The 21,336-nt window shown below is 41.6% G+C and overlaps 1 protein-coding gene across 3 annotated transcripts in view; it reads right to left on the reverse strand.

Moving 5' to 3' along the window:
* The window catches only part of SYNRG (synergin gamma), an 88,114-nt gene that overhangs the window by 22,532 nt on the left and 44,246 nt on the right, over positions 1–21,336 (reverse strand). For all 3 annotated transcript variants that reach the window (XM_026710319.2, XM_026710322.2, XM_026710321.2), the window contains 2 exons: positions 12,413–13,360; positions 1,155–1,751 (listed from right to left, as the gene is read on the reverse strand). In XM_026710319.2, the coding sequence (XP_026566104.2) occupies positions 1,155–1,751; positions 12,413–13,360 (1,545 nt within the window). The remainder of the gene's footprint in view (positions 1–1,154; positions 1,752–12,412; positions 13,361–21,336) is intronic.

Below are 21,336 nucleotides of genomic sequence, written 5' to 3' on the forward strand. Positions count from 1 at the left end.
CCTCCAAGGTCCCTGTTAGGAATATGAGTCACCTAACAGCTATTTGGGTTAGAAATATATAAACCAGGGTAAACATTTTAAAACTGTATTTTTAAGAAAATGCAAAACTGTAATTAGGTATGGTTTCTCAAACGGCCATAAGATGGAGCCAGAAACCTGGTTTGTTTAGTCTTAGTCTCAGAAGAGAGTGTGTCTGAGTGAGTATCTCTGTTTCCTTCTGTTGGAAAGTATTGCCGTTGCTCCATTTCTTCTAATTGACTGATATTACTGGATTTAATGTAAGTCTGATACTGAACTTCTTTTTGACCCTGGAATTTGATATTTGGATTATCCCTGGATGAAAACTGACTGATTTTACCTGTGAATGACTTTGGACTGCCTATTTTGGACTTTGCTTAACGTTTCTGGAAGTATAAACCTACATTTACTGTACAGTGTTGTATGTGTATGTGTATTATTCAAACACTCCTGTTAAATACGTCTCCCTGTATGCGCTCATTCTCCTAACGAGGAATTACCTCAACAGTCCGTTCCAGCCCTATGATTCTATGATTTTATGTTGCTCCACAGTTTTATTGAAATCTCTCACTTTAATTTCTGATCTGTGCCTGTTTGCTCTCTCCCTGCAAAGAATTGCTGGAAAGTGAATGGCCTTAGAAATCAAATCATAAAAAATTCCACAGATATTCTGAATTTCTTCAATTCCCAGCACTAGGTGAGACTTAGAACCAACCACAAACTAAGTATACAGGTAGTCCTCAACTTACAACAGTTCATTTAGTGACCATTCAAAGTTACAATGGCACTGAAAAAGTGACATGACCATTTTTCACAGTTATGACTATTGTAGTATCCCCATGGTCACGTGATTTACATTTGGATGCTTGACAACTGACTCACATTTATGATGGTTGCATTGTCCCAACAGTGTGATCCCCCTTTTGTGACCTAGTCAATGGGGAAGCCAGATTCACTTAACAACCATGTTACTAATTTAAGAACTGCAGTGATTCACTTAACAAATGTGGCGAGAAAAGTCGTAAAACAGGGGCAAAAACTCACTTAACAAATGTCTCACTTAACTACAGTGAAGTTGAAGTTGTAAGTTGAGGACTACCTGTAATGGCAACCGCAATATCAGCGTGGATTCTCACCTTGAACAGAGAGGTCAAAAGTTGCCAGCTCGCTTTTGATCATTTCTTCACTGGATTTCATTTTCCCTTGGGAAGTTGCCAGTAAAAAGTCAAATTTGCTGATCTTTGGTTTTTCACCCTGAAACTCTCCAAAGTCATCAAAAACTTCTTTTCCAGCCTCTGAAGAGACCGGGGCCGAGTCAGCCTCTTGAAGTCCGCCCGTGGCTGGTCTCTCAATCCCATCGTCCGGTGGTCGAGCAAACTCTCCAAAATCTTCAACTTCGTCCTCGCTTTGGTCCATAGAGGGAGGACTGGAACCTTGGAAGTTTGTAAAAGATGCGAATGTCACGTCTTGGAGAGCGTCCTCGTTCGCAAAGGTTGTCACTTTGGAAACGGTGGTCACGGTGATATTTTCAGAGCTGCCGAAAAAGGTCTCCTTCTTCTGGAGGACAGAGGTAGCTAAGGAGGCGACGCCATTTCCTGCAGGAAGGGAGAAGGGGGTAGACTTTCTGCTCTGACAGACATCTTCTTTATCAGGCCAGTCACAGCTCGGGAAGCTACTCAGAAGAGAGCCACTGCTATAAGTTCCAAACGGGGCACACTTCAAGTCATCCAGATCTAAAAAGAGCAAACAGACATCCAAAGAGTTAAGGAAGGGACGGGCGATCTTCTCACCAAACCTCTCGCAAATCAAAGCCAAAGAAGGAGACAATACCTGGGGTGGGCGAAGTTGGGAATCTCAATATCACAGGCCAGTTTCCAAATATTCCTCCACGCTCCCCTACCAGAAATATGATGGGTATCCTAAAGGAATCGATTCTTCGTCGGAGCAAGGGGATGCGAGAACGTATCGACCCCCAGTGTCTATGGGTCAACTCATAAAGCATTCCTGGCCTGCTCTTGAGTTGCCGTAGGCAGGAGATGGAGAGAACTGATGGAGAAGCTCGGTTGCTATGACCAGAAGCACATTTCACGCATACCTTTCTCCAGATTGTATCCTAGGTTACTAGAGCAAGCCAGAGAGGTGTGTTTTCTACAGTCTGAGAAAGTGCTCCATTGGAGAATGTGATTTATGACACAGCCTGGGAGGAGGGGGGGAAACAGGGTCATAGGTGGCCAGTAAATTACGTGGGGCAGAGCTGACTGTACTTGGGAAAGTGCCAGACATGTTGCTTCTAATCAATAATTGGATTTCTTTTGAAACTTGGCTCAAATTATTTAGGGCATCCATCGGAATCCTGACACTATGGAGACATGCAGGTCATGGTTCTCCCAAAGCTGCTTTTCCAAAAGGCAACTAGTTTCTTAGTTTTTTTTTTCTTTGAAAATGTTTAGCTTCTCATCCAAGAAGCGGTGAGAACAGAAGAAGATTCTTGGATGAGAAGTGAAATGTTTTCAAAGAAAAAAAAAATCCACTTGCCTGATTCTAATTTTGCCTTCCACTAGACTATGTGGTGCTCTGGCTTCAACTACAACGGTTCCTATCTGCCTTCCTCCTCCAGGTGTTGGATCACAGCTCCCACAACCGCTATCATAATCTGCTGATGAAAGTAGAGTACAGTTATCTAACATTTCCAAATGTTACCGAATTGGAATAAAGGTATTATTTGAAAAACCTTCAAGTCAAGCTATGACACCTAGTCGAATTTAGCAGACCTGATTAAAAGAAGGATGGAATACTTGTAACAGGACATTACAGAGCTCTAGGCTAGAATGGGAAATTATAAAAAAATCCTGTAAGAAGTATCAATGGAGGTTCTCAATCATCCATGTCATGGTAGCCCAAAGGTGCTTTTCTAAAAGGCAACTGGACTGTAGGAAATGATCAGGCTGACTAGCCTAAGGGGTCAAGCATGTCATAGGTCTTGAGTCCCTGCATGCCTACAAGAGATCTAAGTCCAGCCCACTTTGAATGCCTTTCTTATCTCCCACTCATTTCTCTTGACTGTTAGTTGGTTAGATTCTTATAGAGTTTAAGCATGCAATAATTTCTGCACCTGGACAGCGCAAATGGGTGTGGAGCCTTCTTGGAACTGCTGAAAGGGCTGTATTGTAAACAGGAGATAGGTGGTGCCATATCCCTTCCCCTCTGTTGAGAGAGGGCTGTTCAGTCTTAATGTAGATGGCCTCTTTGACACCTCCCACCTCTTTCAAACCATCTATCTCCTGTTTACAACACAGCCCTTTCAGCAGTTCCAAGAAGGCTCCATACTCATTTGCACAATTCGGGTGACCCCGAGGGCACGGATAAACCTCCAAGTGGCCACAATGACTCTCAGAAAGAGTGATAACAACCAGATGACTACAAGGAATATAAATCCTTCCAGCCTCCACCATTCAGTCAGAACTGAAGAGGCTTCTCGGATGGGAAGCAAAACGTCTTCAAGGAAAAACAAAGACCAGTTGCCTTGTGAAAAAAGCGCCTCTGGGATTTCAATAGACCTTAAAAATCTGGCTGTTCTCTCAGGCTATGAGACAGGATGAATGGATCTCTAAGATTGGTGTATGGTCTGGATCACCATCTTGTAAGTATTTTGTAATTTCTTTTTTTTTTAAAATCATTTTATTGTGTACTTAATTCATGATATTCTTTATTTTGTGAGCCACCCAGAATTGGATGCGATTGGACAGCACCAACGTTTGAATAAAGTAAAGAAATACAGGTACGTTGTCCACTTATGAAAGGCCATTTATATGATATCAGGACACGGCAACCATTGTTAATATACACTGGTGCCAGTTGCCAAGCGGCCAAATTTTGATCACGTGACCATGAGGCTGTTGCGATGGTCATTAAATGTAAGGCCTGGCCATAAGTCACTTCTTTCAGTGCTGCTATAATTTCAGACAGTCCCTAAACGAACGGTTGTAAGTCAAGGAGTGCCTATACACAAACCGCAGCTACGTTTCCCTACTCTCTATTATTCAGGGCAACGAGTACAAACACACTTGTGCACGTGTATTTTGTGATAATTAAATGTGATTCCAAGTTTCTGATTCTGAAATTTGGGGAGCCAACCTCATTTTTGCCTCGGGAAGGAAATCAGGCCTTTCCTCCTTCTGCCCCTCTGGAATGCCTGACAGAAATATTACCAACTCCCTTGATCATTTCATAGCTCAACTAGCAAAATTTGTATTTTAGGTGCAAAATTTGTATTTTGTCTAAAAGCCAACAATGGAGAACCTGAGATAGTTGCACTTTTGCTCAAACAACCTCGTTTCCCTCTTTGTTTTAAGGTTAGGCTCAAATTCAGACATCCAAAAGGTTGTTTTTTTTTAAAAAAAGGGGGAAGATACACATGGAATATCAAGAATAAACAACCTGCATTAAGAACTAGTGTTTTGGCTCAGTTCTGATCAGTTGTCTTATTTGGAGCTGTCCAACCTTGTCAACTTTAAGACTTGGTGGACTTCAACTCCCAGAATTCCCCAGCCAGGCAGCCAATATCAAGAATAAACAACCTGCATAACTGAGGTTTGGTTCTTCAGCATTAAGAACTAGTGTTTTGACTCTGTTCTGATCAGTTGCTTTGGCTGGGAATTGAAGTCCACCAATCTTAAAGTTGCCAAGATTGGACACCCCCAGACCTTATGTGATGAAGAGAACTGGGATTGCACCGAGCTAATATCCTCAGCAACATGTGTCTCTTTCAAATAGGGAATCTCCCTCTTCCCTCAGCAGCTTCCGTGCAGGGAAATGAATGCATACGAAGCCCAGGTATGCAACTGACTTGAGAGATTGTATGTGGAATATTAATTTCATTGTGTGGAATCTATGTATCATGATTTCCAAGAGACACCTACGGCAGGATCAACCCAACATCCCAACCTGCACTGTGATTAAATGAATAAGAAGCATGTTTTTTGGTGATCAGGAGAAGATAAATTTATGAAGAAGACACATACATCAAAGGACCAGCTTCTCTATGGGTCTTCGAATGCTATTATATCAAGCGGGAACAACCTTTGCCAAGATCTGGTGCCCTGCCTAGACCTATAGGTAAATGTGCCTGGTGACAACATAAACTTCTGCAATTCTCTTGGTGTGTGTATGTGTGTTTGTATTTATGTTTGTGTGTATGTGTGTGTGTATTTATGTTTGTGTGTATGTGTGTGTGAATGTTTGAAACTGCAGGCATTTTGAAAGAGAGAAACTTTTGTAGAAGTTCTAAATGTTCCAACACTGGAAGATTTTAAGAAGAGATTGAACAACCATTTGTCTTAAATGGTATAGGGTTTCCTGCCTCAGCAGGGGGTTGGACTAGAAGACCTCCAAGGTCCCTTCCAACTCCTACTCTACTCTACTCTACTCTACTCTACTGTCTCCCATTCACACTCACACAGATTTTAGGTTCACTTAACAACTGTGGCAACAAAGGTTATAAAATGGGGTAAAACTGAACAGCTATCACACTTAGGAACTGAAACATTGGACTCAATTGTGGTCATACGTTGAGGACCACCGGCATGTATAATAGAAACTAAAATTTTAGCAGGGCTTCCAGAGTTTCTATAGCATCAAAGAGCATGGTAGTTGATAATTTCCTTTGTTTATACAGGATAAGAAGGGGAAGGAGGACAATTAAATGACTATGTGATTAAGCTTAAAAGCGTTAAATATCCCTTCAAAGGAAGCTCCCTCCTCTTGTTATTCATAGCCTTTCTGCTACTCCAAGTGCTTTTCTTATTTAATTAGCTTACTTTCAAGGGGCAGAAAAGATGAGACAAGAAGACATGGCCAAAAGTAGTCCTTGACTTACAGCCATTCATTTAGTGACCATTTGAAGTTACAACGGCAATAAGAAAAATGACTTATGACCATTTTTCACACTGATGACCACGGCAGCATCCTCAAAGTCATGTGGTCAATATTCAGGCGCTTGCCAACTGACTCATGTTTATGACGGTTCCAGTGTTCCGGAGTCATATGATCACCTTTGAGACTTTCTGACAAATAAAGTCAATGGGGGAACTAGACTCGCTTAACAACGGTGTTAACTAACTTAACAATTGCAGTGGTTCACTTCACAACTGTGGCAAATAAAAAAGGGTCATAAGAACTGTCTTGCTTAGCAGTGGAAATCTGGAGCTCAATTATGGTCATAAATAGATTGACTGCCCATATAGACAGGGAGAGGGTTATCTGTATCCTATCCAGATAGGAATCGATTGATGCTTCTGTCAAAATCTTCTGTACTCCAAAAGAGTAAGTAGCAAAAACAGAGAAAGTTCCACCAAGCTCTAAATAAAGTCAGCAATCGAAAATCATCTGCTAGATTAAAGAAATTCTCCCCTCTTTATAGATATATTCATGCTCTTGAAGGTAGAAATGCATTCTTTGTTTTTAACATTTGGGAATTGTACTATATAACATTGTACTATACAACCTTGTTGCTTGTATCTCTATGATTTATGTTGTTTTACTTGTTTCCTAGTGTCATTTGATTGTTTATTTAGTAACTTATGACTATCACTAAGTGTTGTATTTTATGATTCTTGATGAATGTATTTTATTTTTTATATACACTAGGAGCATATGCACCAAAGACAAATTCCTTGTGTGTCCAATCACACTTGGCCAAGAGAGTTCTGCTCTGTTCTGTTCTGTTCTATTCTATATAGCTCATCCTTGAGTAAAATAACTACAGGTAGTCCTTGACTTACAACAGTTCATTTAGTGACCATTCAAAGTTACAATGGCACTGATAAAAGTGACTTATGACTGGCTTTCACATGGCTGTTGTGGCATTTCCCATGGTCATGTGATCAAAATTCAGACACTTGGCAACTGGCATGTATTTATGACTGTTTCAGTGCCCCTGTGTCATGTGATCACCTTTTGGAACCTTCTGACAAGCAAAGTCAATGGGGAAGCCAGAGTCACGTAACAACTATGTTACTAACTTAAAAACTACAATGATTCACTTAACAACTGTGGCAAGGAAGGTTGTAAAATGGGGGCAAAACTCACTTAACAACTGTCTCAATTAGCAACAGAAATTTTGGGCTCCATTGTGGTTGTAACTCAAGGACAACTTGGATAGTTATCTGATACTATAAACACTATTTCAGAGGATTCTTCCTGCTGTGCAGCTGTTAGAAATTCTTTTGAGGCTTGCAGGTAATACATAAATACTTGTATCATTTAAGTATTTCAGAAGCCACTTTCCCCCATTTATTAGCAAAAGGGGGAAAAAAGGCCTCAACAAACAAACAAACAAAAATAGAAATGTAAATAAAGGGACTGTTTTCCAGAAATTTTCCATTTCTTTCCACATTTACCCTGGAGAAAGTCATTTTTCACTTAGTTTTATAAAGCACCCGTCTTAGTTCCAGTTAGTTGCCTGATCATCAAACTCATTTTTTAATCTTTATCCCTTTCTTTATTCTAGCTCTGTTAACCACCAAAGACAGAAAGACAGAGAGAGAGAAAGACAGAGAGAGAGAGAGAAAGAGAGAGACTTTTCACATAGAAGGGGATACAATTGCTTTAAACTTTATTTATTTTTTCCTGATGGCCAGAAATTTCTGGACTAAAAAAAAAAGAGGTGTGTGGGTGGGGGAAGAAAAACCACACATGCTCAGACTTTCAAATTATGCCAAGATAAATATTTATTTAAACACAGCAGGACTTACAGATCACAAAAAGAGAATGCTATTACAGGAGCTCAAAGGAAATCATCGGAGTCAAAGAAAGCATGCAGGCCAGTCTTTTGCAGGAGAGAGAGAAATATCAAAGCCGTTTTTCCAAAAGGCACATTCACATAGGAAAATGTCAAGTTGAAAATAGAAAGGCATCAGAGTGGAGGGAAAAGAGACAGCCGGCAAGGAAGATCTCTACCCCGGTTCTGATTCGCAAAAAGTTTGGTTTTTGTTTTTCCTGATGCAAAGGTTCTGCCAGTTTTGCAAACTCAGCACGTTGGCCAGTCTTCCGGCCGTTTTAATCGCACTGCAAACCGTTTCCGAAAGGGTCAATGGAGGCAAATCAGGGGAAGGCGGGGAGAGAGACCCTACCCCACCTACAAGGCCAAGACAATTCAATCCAATCAGACAGAACCGAGAAAAGGGCTGAAATTGGGCAGAAAAGTCACAGCAGGTTGAAATTAACAAGCAGAGATGGGTAGAAAGTTATAAACATTGGTCGGATTGTTAATTCCACAATCAAGCCAGGGCATTTGGTTACCTTCCATTCACAGAATTAAAGAACAAAGTTTAAAGAGACAGTATCCCCTTTGAAAGAGCTAGGAAAAGTCTCTCCTTTCATTCCTGCGGTGTTAAAAGAGCCTTTAAAACTGAAGAGTAATTGATTTAAATATCCTTTCCCCCCCCCCGCCCCACTCGCCATCAAAGACATTAATTCCTTCCAGTAAAGCTCTCAAGTGTGGAAAGATTAAAAACGCTAGCTTTGTTTGCAATGCTAATCCTGGAATAACCAGAATGATAAGAAGTCCTATGTAATTTAGGAACTCCTCTCTGAAACCAACAGAAAAGTGGCACCCTTGAGGAATGGAAAAAGGGAATACTGTCCCTTTCTGACAATTCAGTGTACAGACCAAATAGAAACGAGCAAAGAAAAAAAAAAAGATATTCTGCTTTCAAATTAAAGTGGGTAGAGATATATGGAACATTACCAATCAGAACTTGAAAATACCTCCCTCCCTCTCTCTGTATATATACAGTACCGTACATTACAGCTTAGGCCTGCAAACATATTTCAGAAAAAGTGCTTTGGAGTACCTGTCTCTTGAAAGCAGCCGTAAGAATCTGGGGAAAGATGTAGCTGCTTTAAAGGGTGGAGATAGGTGCTACATACACGGATCCTGTATGATTGCTATTTGGAATCAAACCTGAACCACTTCACAGCTCTAATATATACACAGAGTAGAAAAGAGAAGCAACAGAACAGAAAAATAGTTGATTTATTACATAACGGTAGACAGAAAGGCCCCAAGAAAATTTAGACAAGAAAGAATTTTGGAATCAGAGCAGATGAAGTACTACTTTGTCATTTAGCTGTCAGCCTCTTAAGGCAGCGTTTCTCACCCTTGGAAATTCTAAGCTGTGTGGAATTCAAATCCCAGACTTCCTCAGCCATTCACCCATGCTGGCTGGGGAATTCTGGGAACTGAAGTCCACACCACTTAGAAATTGCCAAGGTTGAAAAACCCTGATTTAAGGGTTCAAAAAATGGCTGAAGATTCACCATTCCCTTTTCCTCTTGAAGTACGTTTTTCTTACACCTTAATTATGTTTTATCATTAAGTCTGCATCAAAAGGAATGGTGGATAATGCTACCAATAGTTAAAATACTTAGCAGTTGATCTTGGTTGGCATTAACCATTTCTTTGGTACAGCTGGATTGGCAAGCTGTGGGATATGGGTTCTGGGATTCTGATTGAGAGAACAGAGAAGTCCACTTTTGATCCCTTAATCATGATTGGGAAATGGAAATACAGTATTAACCCTGAACAGGCCCTTGGCACCAGAAAGTAGATAAATGCTTGATTTTGTAAAATAAGGAATGGGGAAATCATTCTTTATAAAGTTTAGCATCCAAACATAATACTGACTTAATCAATCTCAGGATCCAGAAGGCATCTCTTGATGCAAACTGAATGGCAGCCATCAATCCTTGAACTGCTACGGACAATTAATTCATCAGACTATCACTAAGACAGATTAGAAAAATAGTAGGAAAAAAAGTGCTTTTGAAAAACTCAAAATTTTTAAAAAAAAATCAAGCACAAGCCTGGTAGGTCCCAAACTACTGGATAACCAACCAGACCAGATCAAACATTTTAACATCCCCCCACCCCAAAAAAGGTTTAATTTTTCACGAAGCAAATTTACTCCTGATATTTCAAACACCCTGTTAGAGAAATCCCCTTCTTCTAAAGCCACCAAAGGGTTTGTTTCTATGTTCCCTATCTAAAAATAAGACTATAAGAATACAGTGCAGGTTTTTTTCCTCCTCTTTCACTTACGATCTGGGGTAGAGAAAAGTGAAAAAGAAACAGCAATTGATATAGAAGTAAATGGTTTCTGGGGCAACTATTTCCTTGCCACCTATACTAATACTGATTAACCCTTGATTGTGATGGAATATTGTGATTTTTCCCTGTTTTTTTAAAAGGCCACAACATTCAGGGATCCACCCACTCTAGAGAAATTGTTATGCTGCCCCCCAAATCACCAACCCATGAGGTGTTTAGTTTAATGATCTACAACTACATTGGAGATAACCGATTCATTCTCTGTACGGTATCATTCATTTCCCGAAGAAACTAAAAGGAGGAATATTCAATACAACAGCGTTTCTCAACCTCAGCAACTTTTAAAGATGCATGGATTTCAACTCCCGAATTCCTCAACTAGAATAGCTGGCTGGGATATTCTGGGAGTTGTAGTCCACGCACCTGAACTTTCCCACTATTGAGAAACACTGCAATACAATATTTCCTTGGTTTTTTTCTTTTAAATTTCATTCTGGACAATTAGAGGGGCATTAGTGTTGTTTGCCTTTCAACGGATGCAAATGGGAGAGACCAATCCGGCGATGTCCTTCTCACCTGTCGTAATTTAGTACAGGTGAGAAAACCCAAGGAATTGGCCACACCCTCCTATTCCAGGTGCTCAAGAGGGCACTGATATTCTGTGGGACCTTTCTATGGAAGGATGGCTTCCAACCTACTAGCAGCGGATGCAAAAGGATCAGTATCCAGGGACCTCAGTGCTATGTTTTCCTAGACTGAAATCTATTATTTGCACCCTGAGACAGATGGGCCATTAATGACTATTTCAATGCCAGTATTGGGAATCTATTTTGCAGACTGCATACCCAGGGTGAAAAAAAGAAATGCATTAATAGCACCATTCTGGGTTGACAACGCAGTTATGGTTGTTTCTACGTGAATCTGGAGTGTTAAGAAAGTCATCGATCCACAGTTGGGGGAAAATATAACAATTTCTAGCATTAACACACAGCTAGGGCCTGAACTTCTGTTATTATTGCTAATTTCTTCCAGAATACACAGGGATGACAATCTAATGATCTGTGCAAATGTGATATAGCAGCTATATTATTTCAAAGGATATTCTGGTGCAGAAATTGCATGAGGCAGAATTTCAAGTGAATACTGCATGTATCTTCAACTGGGGCCAAATTAGGGACTGCCCCCACCCACCCACCCACCCCCAACTATGCATTGCCTTAATCTGGCCAGACAGTACTTTAATACCTATGGCTAGATTTAATACTGATTCAAAACCGTAACTTAAATTGACCTGTAAAATCCCAGTTACACTGACATTCTGATTGATTTAACAACTGGGATCAAGGTATCCCTTCATTGAGATTAAGGAAAAAAGAAACTGGAGGCTGTTTCCATAATTTAGAGCAGGGGTCTCCAACCTTAGCAACTTTAAGACTTGTGGACTTCAACTCCCAGAATTCCTCAGCCAGCTTTGCAGTTGAAGTCCACAAGTCTTAAAGTTGCTAAGGTTGGAGACCCCTGGTTTAGAGCAAGGGTCTTCAACCTTGGCAACTTTAAGACTTGTGGACTTCAACTCCCAGAATGCCTGAATCAACATGACTGGAGGAGGAATTCTGGGAGTTGAAGTCCACAAGTCTTAAAGTTGCTAAGGTTGGAGACCCCTGGTTTAGAGCAAGGGTCTTCAAACTTGGCAACTTTAAGACTTGTGGACTTCAACTCCCAGAATTCCTGAACTAACATGACTGGAGGAGGAATTCTGGGAGTTGAAGTCCACAAGTCTTAAAGTTGCTAAGGTTGGAGACCCCTGGTTTAGAGAGACACATCCCTGCATAGGCAGAGCTGGGTAATTTCTTTCCAATGCTGGGAAATTCCAGCTGCAGGAAAATTCAAAAGACAGACCTGCACTTTGGAGAAAGGGAATGCCCACACAACAGGATCAAATCCCTTTCCAACCAGTTAGCTAAACACAAAGCAGCCTCTTGCTGGTTCTGTCTTACGCTATGAGTGACACAACGGAAGAGTATTTTGCCTAAAACTGGGGTTGCTAAGAGGACATACTGTGCAGGACAGGATCTACCTCGGAAACCAGCCAATCTAGAAATCACATAGAAGGACAACCAATTAATACTGCTCGATTAAGAGATGAGAAGCTAGCCAAAAGTACAGATTCCGGAGGCTTTTCCCACGGCAGGGTGGGCGCAGAATACTGAAATTCAGCTCATGAGACCAACACTTTGGGACTCTCCCGTAGCCTCTGTTACCAGAGCAATCTAACCAGTTCCTCACCTGCTGCTGGTGGATGTTGACCACTAACCATTGGTAAATCCAGAGAGCTATCAGACAGGACATGCTTAAGGTCTCCTCCCATGTCTGCCAGTTTCATGTCAAACTGAACGGAGAGGGCGTCCTCCGAATCCTCCTTTCCCACGCTGCTGCCCCCAATGGATGGGAGGTCAAGAGACTTGACGGATGCCGAGTCCTCCTTGGTGTGCTTGAAAGCGGCCAGTTTGTCGACAAGGGATTTTTCCGAGCTGGAGGAAAACTTGCTCGAGTGGAAATCAGCAAAGTCGTCTTCGCTTTTCACCGATGAAGGGGTATGGTCTTTGAGTTCCTCGAATCCCAATCCGGGGCTGTCCAGAGACAGCTGCTTGAAGATGTCGTATTTGTTGGAAGCAGCAACGGGACTCTGCCCGTTCTTCACGGCACCAGTTAAGGAGCCAGCTGGAGGAACCGAGTTGGCCTCTTGCTTGGGAGCTCCATATTTATCATCCAGTTCCTGCTCCAGGGAGACGGCGTTGGTATTGAAAGCCATGAAGTCTGCAAACTCGTCCTGAGTGGTGGCTGAAGGACAACTTGACAACCCTCCAAAAAGGTTGAAGTTGGCAAAGTCACTGGCCAGAGACGAGCTGCTGCTGGGCGCGGGCAGTGTGGTGGCAGCCGATATTGTGTGTGATGGGGTAGCAAAAGTTGCCAGTTTGGGGGAATTGTACGCGGCTGGAAAGAGAGCAGGTTGGCTCTCCCCAGTCGAGGCTGAGGAGAAGAGATCCAGGTCTGCCAAATTCAGAGAAGGCTTTGCGTGGGGTTGCGGTTTGGACTGTATGGAAAGAGAAGAGAAAGAGGAAGGAAATGCTTTGTCCTTTGTCGGCGGTTCTAGTGGAGAGATGCTGTCCGCGGTTTTGAAATCGGTGAAGCCGTCGTCTGTTCCCGGGGACTTGAAATCGGCAAAGCTCTCGCCTGAAAAACAAGAGAACAGACAGCCAAGTCCATAGGGTTTCCTGAACATTTTAACAGGCTCAACCGAGCATCCTATCTACTAATTCTCACGTGTTCCAAAATAGCTCTGAACTAATTTTATTTGGTCCACTTTCCATTTTACTTCTGCTCAAGGACTCAAGATGAATAATCTCTTGATGTTTTCCAGAAAAAAAAGCATAAATAAAAGATAATAAGCATGAAAACAAGGTAAGTTTAGAACATTTTGTTGATTCCAAGGGACCTGAGGGCGGAGATAAAAGAGGGATCAGCCTAGAATATCTACATAACCGAGGTCAGTTCCCTTTGAGTGCTATTTTGACCCTTATCTAACCAGGTTAGTTGAGAAGATTCCTGTGCATAGGCATGAACACCAATAAAGGAATATATCTGGAGGTCAGGGTTGACATGAGGGGTCCTTGGTGCTCTCTGAGCTTGGTTTTCTTGCAGATGTTTCATTATCCAAACTCGGTAACATCATCAGTGCTAGCAAGAAAACACGCAAGCTCAGAGGGCACAAGTACCCCTCATAGGCCTGAATAGCTATAAATTAGTATAATTGGACCTTCAGGTGTGGACCTGGCCTTTTGTGCTTGACCAGAAAATATGTAAAGTAAATATTTATGCACCTTCTCCTCTTTTGGTAGTCAGGCAGAGCCCTTAACATTAAGTTATTGTTGTCCACTGTGGACTAAGCTATGAGTGGATTAAAAAGTGTTTCTGGAATATATAGACTGCTCCAATCTTCTGTTATGATTCTGGACAGCTGACAGAATACAGCAATAAAGAATAAAAGATTAAAAGAAAGATCATACTGCCCAAAAGTGAATGTCTTGGAAAAAGTAGGGTCCCTTCAAAAGACCAGAACATCAGATGCTCACACAAACCTTGGATTAGAGGCAGATCTTAATGGTTTGCTTCAATAGGACCTCAATGGGAGCTATATGAACTCCTGGGAGGTGGATGTTGTGGGGACAAGGGCCATGAGAGGTGAACCCCCACTCCCATGGTCTCACCAGGTGATACTGTTTAAGCAGTGGGACTGGGCGCACACCGAACTTTGTCAGAATGTGTGGCATGGACAAAAACTATGGGGGACAAGTGTTACCACAGCTAACCAGGTCTCTAGCACATAGAGCTTTCTATGTAGTAACTAGCGCCTTATAGCCTGAGAATATTTGGAGCTCAGAGTTGAACTGTGGAGTCCTTGTTGCTCTCCGAGCTTGGTGGTTATCTTGCAGATATTTCATTACCCTTGCACTGATGATATCACCTAGTTGGGTAACGAAACATCTGCACGAAAACCACCAAGCTCAGAGAGCAGTAAGGAGTCCGCAACTAGTGCCATGAAGGCACTCAGGAGACTACTGTCAATCAGCACACTTCATAAAGTGGAAGTGTTACATGCCCTTAACTGCCTGTGCCACAATTTTGGGTGATGGTGACTTTTTCTACAGTGCTGCAGCATCAGCATCTTAGAAACCCACAAAACTACGTACTGTGGACCTCAAGGGGTTTCTGAGGGACATGAGAATTTGGGAGGCTTCCTGAAGTCCTAAGGTGCGAGTTTCTCACCACTGTGGTGAAAGGAATGAGTGTGTTGTGTTACTGAGGGCTGGAATATTTCTCACGGCACTCATTCCTTTCGTAAGTTCCAGTGAGTTCTAGCCCCACCTTAGGCAAGAAAGCTGGGTAGGTGACTTTGGGCCAATCACCAGGAGATGATGAATTCTAATTCCGCCTTAAGCTTGAAAAAAATATCTGGGTGACTTTGTGCCAATCATCCTCTCTCAGCCCAACTCACCTCACAAAGTTGTTGTGGGGAAAATAGGAGGAGGAAGGTGCGTCGGATATGTTCACCGCCTTAAGTTATTTGTTAAAAAAATAAATAAAGGCGGGATACAAACGTATAAATAAAAATAAATGGGATCACTAAGAGTCTATGTTGATTTGATGGTGCATCATTATAACTAATCACATATGAATGGTTAGTTTAAAATGGAACATTTATTTAACTCAGGGGTCTTCAAACTTGACAGCTTGAAGACTTGTGGACTTCAACTCCCAAAATTCTTCCTCCAGTCATGTCAGCTCAGGAATTCTGGGAGTTGAAGTCCACAAGTCTTAAACTTGAATGGGTTAATTTGGCTTAACCCATTCACCAGCAGGAAATAGAAACAACAAAATGGCGAAGAAAATACTTTAAAATTCAATGCAATTCAATGCAATTTAAGAAGTGTTCTTTATGTCGGTATCTACCCAGCTACAGGCACATCCAGGGGGCAAGCCCACACTTCATTTTTAATAAAAATCCAAATTACCATCACCAAAGCAAAAATAAAACACCCGGTCAAGTCAGTTTCCCAAATGCTGCAGTAGCAAATCGACAGATCGGTCTCTGAGACAGACATAAATTCTGACCAGTTGCAAGACTTCAGGGAGATTCCTTGATTCTCTCCTGAAAAGTGGTCCAAATATCACCTTTCCCAAAGCTCATTTGTGAAACTGACAGTACCCCAGACCAAGAAATGGGCACAGCAAAACTTGACTTACAGATGGGTTGCAAGCTTTTCCGTTAGAAATGTAAGCTGGTGAAAGGGTTAAAAGTGACAAAAAACACAGTTCAAAACCAACTTGCCTCTTCTGCCCTGACAACGTGAAATGCAGGTAGCCCTCGATTTACAATTATTTGTTTAGTGACCGTTCGAAGTTACAGCGGCACTGAAAAAAGTGACCTAGGACTGTCTTTCACACTGACGACTGTTGCACCAACCCCAGGGTCTCGTGAACAGAATTCGGATGCTTGGCAACTGATTCACATTTATGACAGTTGCAGTGTCCTGGGGTTCCCTTTGGTGATCTGGGGTGCAGTGTCCTGGGGTCTGTCCTGGGGTTCCCTTTGGTGACCTTCTGACAAGCAAAGTCAGTGGGGAAGCCAGATTCATTTTAAACCAGTTACTAAATTAACAACTGCAGTGGTTCACTTAAAACACTGTGACACGAAAGGTCGTAAAATGGGGCAAAATTCACTTAACAAATGTCTCACATAACAACAGAAAATTTGGGCTCAATTGTGGTTGTAAGTCGAGAACTACCTGTACTGGCTACCTTACCTGGCTTCCATAGGGCAGAAGAAACTTTTGAACTTAGCTGTCCAATACACATGTTAACATTATTCACAGCATAAAAAAACCAGCACTTTCAATGACAATGAGGATACAGGAAACTATTTCACTATTTTCAAGAATATTCTCCTTAATTCTCACCACCTTATGTATAATTATGTTGAAATCAAACGTGGATGCAATCTTTAGGGGGTGGGTGGATGGGCCCCACTTTTTAATAATATTTTTAAACCCCTCCATGATCGACGGGGCAGGGCTAAGGGGGTTCATATCTCTTTCAGCCCCTAGCAGCGGCTTCAAAATCTATTTTAGCCCTAATATGGTGTGTGTGTGTGTGTGTGTGTGTGTGTGTGTGTGTGTGTGTGTGAAGATAAGATAAATGGGGTGCTAAATGTTAATAGGGCAAGCCCCGGGGAATGTATTCCTATACTACAAACTCATCAGATAATAGAACTCAAAGAGTCTTTCCTTTCCTTTCCTTTCCTGTCCTGTCCTTCCTCTTTCTTTCTTTCTTTCTTTCTTTCTTTCTTTCTTTCTTTCTTTCTTTCTTTCTTTCTTTCTTTCTTTCTTTCTTTTTCTTTCTTTCTTTCTTTTTCTTTTTTCTTTCCTTTCTTTCTTTCCTTCCTTTCTTTTTTTCTTCTTTCCTCTCTCTCTCTCTCTTTCCTTTCCTTTCCTTTCCTTTCTTTCCTTTTCTACATCCCTATATGACTCACTTTCTACAATATTTGGTGCTTATTATATCAAAACTGTGGCAGGGCTATGTTATAGCTGAACTGGCTGTGAACCCAAGGTTAAAAATGCATCTCTCCCAATCTGGAAATATATCAAGCAAGCTGGTTGCATCGAAGTAACCTCAGTCCAGAGTTTGTTACTCATGGAAGAGCTGTCAACCCTCTTCTAAACACACACACACACACAGAGAGAGAGAGAGAGAGAGAGAGAGAGAGAGAGAGACAGACAGACAGACAGACAGAGACAGACAGAGAGAGAGAAAGAGAGAGACCATGCCATATAGAAGAAACGGATTTTGATGACAGAAATTACATCTTTCTCATACTATGCAAGCTACTTAACCTCATAGATTTTATGCAGATTTCCTTTCTAATTATCTGCTTTAAAAGAACCTCTCATTTCTTGCAAGTACCTGAGTTACAATAAAGGGAGATGGGAGAGGTACTTTGGATAGTAAGATGGGTTTCATATAAATTGGCTAAATGAAAGAATTAATGAAAGAAAGAAAAAAGTTGTTTCTTTCTTCGGTGTTTCTCCATAACTTAACAATAGCAGTAGTATTAGATTTATATACCGCTCCATAGTACTTTATAGCAGGGGGCCACAGCCCTGGGCCACGGCCCATTTGGAATCAGGCCACACAAGTGGCAGGTGAGCAACAAGTGCTCACACTCACATTAGAAATTCCCCATGTGCAACGGCAGGCGCTTGCACACGACCCTTGTGTAGCAGTGAGCAGCAGTGCACGTCTGCTGCTTGCACAGAATCATCCCCCTCTCCCCTCCCCAGCAATCCACTTATATAGATAGTCCTTGACTTACAACAGTTCACTTAGTGACCGTTCAAAGTTACAACGGCACTGAAAAATGTGACTTACGACCCTTTTTCATACTTAACAACTTTTGCAGCATCCCCATGATCATGTCATCAGAATTCGGATGCTTGGCAACTGACTCATATTTATGACTGTTGCTATGTCCCAGGGTCATGTGATTCCTCTTTTGCGACTTTCTGGCAAGCTTATTCAATGGGGAAGCCAGATTCACTTAACAACCGGATTATTCAGTTAACAACCACTGTGATTCACTTAGCAACCATGGCAAGAAAAGTCGTGAAAATGGGGCAAAATTCACTTAACAAATGTCTCACTTCGCGACAGAAATTTTGGGCTCAGTTGTGGTCATAAGTCGTGGACTACCTGTACTTATGAAAACTATTTAAGCCAGAGGATGGATTAGCGTTCTGCAGTGCTTTGGGCACATTCCAAAGAACTGACATTGACTTTCCCATATGTTCTGCCCTGCAGAAAAATAGCTTTTTTTCCTCTCAGTGACTCAGTTTAATACCATCATAAGCTGCAAGGGTGTTTATTCTGACCTTGAGGGGATCCTCGGGGTCTCATAATGTGATGGGCATTTCCTCTCCTTTTAACGGAGAATAAAGGGCTTTGAGATTTGGGGCTTCCAGGAAGATACAATTCATCTATGTTACCAACTCCGGAAACTGCTTCATCCATAAAAAAAAATGATTGATATTTTTTCTCTTGTTCTATTTTATTATTTTTCATCTGTATTGCAACCTTGTCCTTTGGGTGCAAATCATGAAGGATGGTATATATGAATGGCCCTACATCAAGAAATAAGTTAAACGGACTTCCCGTTGCAAGGCTTCGGCGGCGGCAGGAATCCGCTTCTCTGCGGGTCCCTGCTCCGCTCGCCATCGAGGTACCGCCGATCCAACTGGATTTGGGGGTTGTCGCTGCCCTGAAGGGGTTTTGCTTTAGGTTATGTATTTTGTGTGCTTATGACTGATTGAGAATTACTAAAACTTTGATAGAAAGAAATATAATTGAATAAAAGTGAAGGGAGAAATAATGAGAAATTTGGAAAAGATATATGTGTAAATGGAAATGTGATAATGTGGAACTATGTTTTTAAAAAATAATGCTTTATTTGCCTTGTTAAAATTTATAAGTAATTCTTAGAAAGGAGGTTTTATACTTTTATGTGTTATGTTTTGTTTGTCTTCAAAAATCAATAAAACTTGTTCTTAAAAAAAAAAAGAAATAAGTTAAACTTTCCCTAATAGATAACAGTATTTATCCAATCCAGGTAATAGGAACTGAAAGAACTATATTCGGAATTTCTGTATACAAATAAAAAAATTAAGTAGCACGGTTCTATTTTTATACACTGCAGCTATATCTCATCCAATCTCCTTGGAGATTCGGTGCAATGTATGTGACCTTTATGCCCCATTGCATTATGATTTCCTCACAACTTAGCAACGTAGGTTGAGAAATAATCACCAGTCTCAGATAATCCAATGAGATCCCAAGCCAAGTGCAGTTTAGATTTGGTATCCTTAATCTTTTTTAGCTTTAATCTGACAGATGTACTAAAAAGGCCTTCAATAACTTTCCAGGCCTTTCCGAGAACCAGTACCTCAACCATTTTTATTTGGAGATGCTGGACCTCAATTCACAGTCTCCAACCCCTGGTCCATGGATCAGCACCGGGCCACAGCATGCCAGAAATTGGGCCGCCCAAACAAACATAGCCGCATCTGCGGGATACAGGCCCCCTCTGGCCCACGGAGAAGCCTCTCTCCATGGACCCTGTCCCTGGTGCCCCAAAAGCTGGGGATTGCTGGCCTTGCAGTTAATTACAGGTAGCCCTGAATCCACACAGAGGCAGGTTTTTCCAATAGATCTTATTCTGGAGCATCCCTTCCTACCAGAGGCTTGTGGTTGGGGAATTCTGAGAGTTGAAGTTCACAGGTTTTAAAAGTTGGATAACACCTGACTTAAGAGGACAGGTACTGTTAGGAATATGAGTCACCTAACAGCTATTTGGGTTAGAAATATATAAACCAGGATAAACATTTTAAAACTGTAACTTTAAGAAAATGCAAAACTGTAATTAGGTGTGGTTTCTCAAATGGCCATAAGATGGAGCCAGAAACCTGGTTTGTTTAGTCTTAGTCTCAGAAGAGAGTGTGTCTGAGTGAGTATCTCTGTTTCCTTTTGTTGGAAAGTATTGCCGTTGCTCCATTTCTTCTAAATGACTGATATTACTGGATTTAATGTAAGTCTGATACTGAACTGTTTTTGACACTGGAATTTGATATTTGAATTATCCCTGGATGAAAACTGACTGATTTTACCTGTGAATGACTTTTGGGTTGCTTATTTTGGACTTTGCTTAAACCTTTCTGGAAATAAAAACCTGCATTTACTGTACAGTGTATCTGTGTGCTCTGCGTGTATTATTCCAACACTACTCTCTATACGTCTCCCTGTATGCGCTCATTCTCCTAACGGGGAATTACCTCAACAGGTACTCTAGTTGTTCTGACTCGAAGGAGTAGCATTTTGACCTGGAAGATATTCAGGGAGCTTCACTCGTGTGAGCGGCGGGAGTTCACGCGCAAAGCTCTATTTGTGTGAGGGACAAATGCACCTGCTCTCCACTCCCACAATTGGACTTGTACAAGCATTCACCTGCCACCCACAAGGAACCATTCTCTCTCCCCACCCCACTCCCCTGTGCTGGGCCCCCAAACTAGAAAGGTTGGGGACGCTGCTCCGAACAGAAACAACTAATTTTTATTTATTTTATTTATTTTAGAAAATGTATATTGCCGCCTACTTGGGCGAGTCAAGGCAGCTTATATGAATATACTAGCTCGATACCTGTGCTTTGCTACAAAACTATGTGGTCAGGCTTAGTTTTGGGGGAGGAAAATAAGGAAAAAGAATCTGCCTCTGTCTACCAGCATCCATCAGTATTCATCTGGCTAGCGTCCTGTCAGTGTGTGAGAGACTTGAGGGCTGTTTGGAAACTGAAACATGGAAACTGAAAGAGTATTTGTTGTGTGAGCAAGGAGACAGCAAGGAGCTTGGGCGTGGCTTAACTCAATTGTTCTGTACCAAAGCTGCTTGGTGCTATGAAAGTAAAACTGAAACTGAAATTCCTCTCCTCTGCTTGTGTTTTGCATTTGGAACAGATTTCTTTTCAGGTGGGGAGGGGGAGTAAAACTCCTTAGCATCAGAGCGTGTTAATAATACACAAAATACTAATGCTCTGATGGTCATTTCAA

This window comes from Pseudonaja textilis, chromosome 1 (assembly GCF_049901715.1).
Source record: "Pseudonaja textilis isolate UNSWEBS1 chromosome 1, rPseTex1.2, whole genome shotgun sequence".
NCBI lineage: Eukaryota > Metazoa > Chordata > Lepidosauria > Squamata > Elapidae > Pseudonaja > Pseudonaja textilis.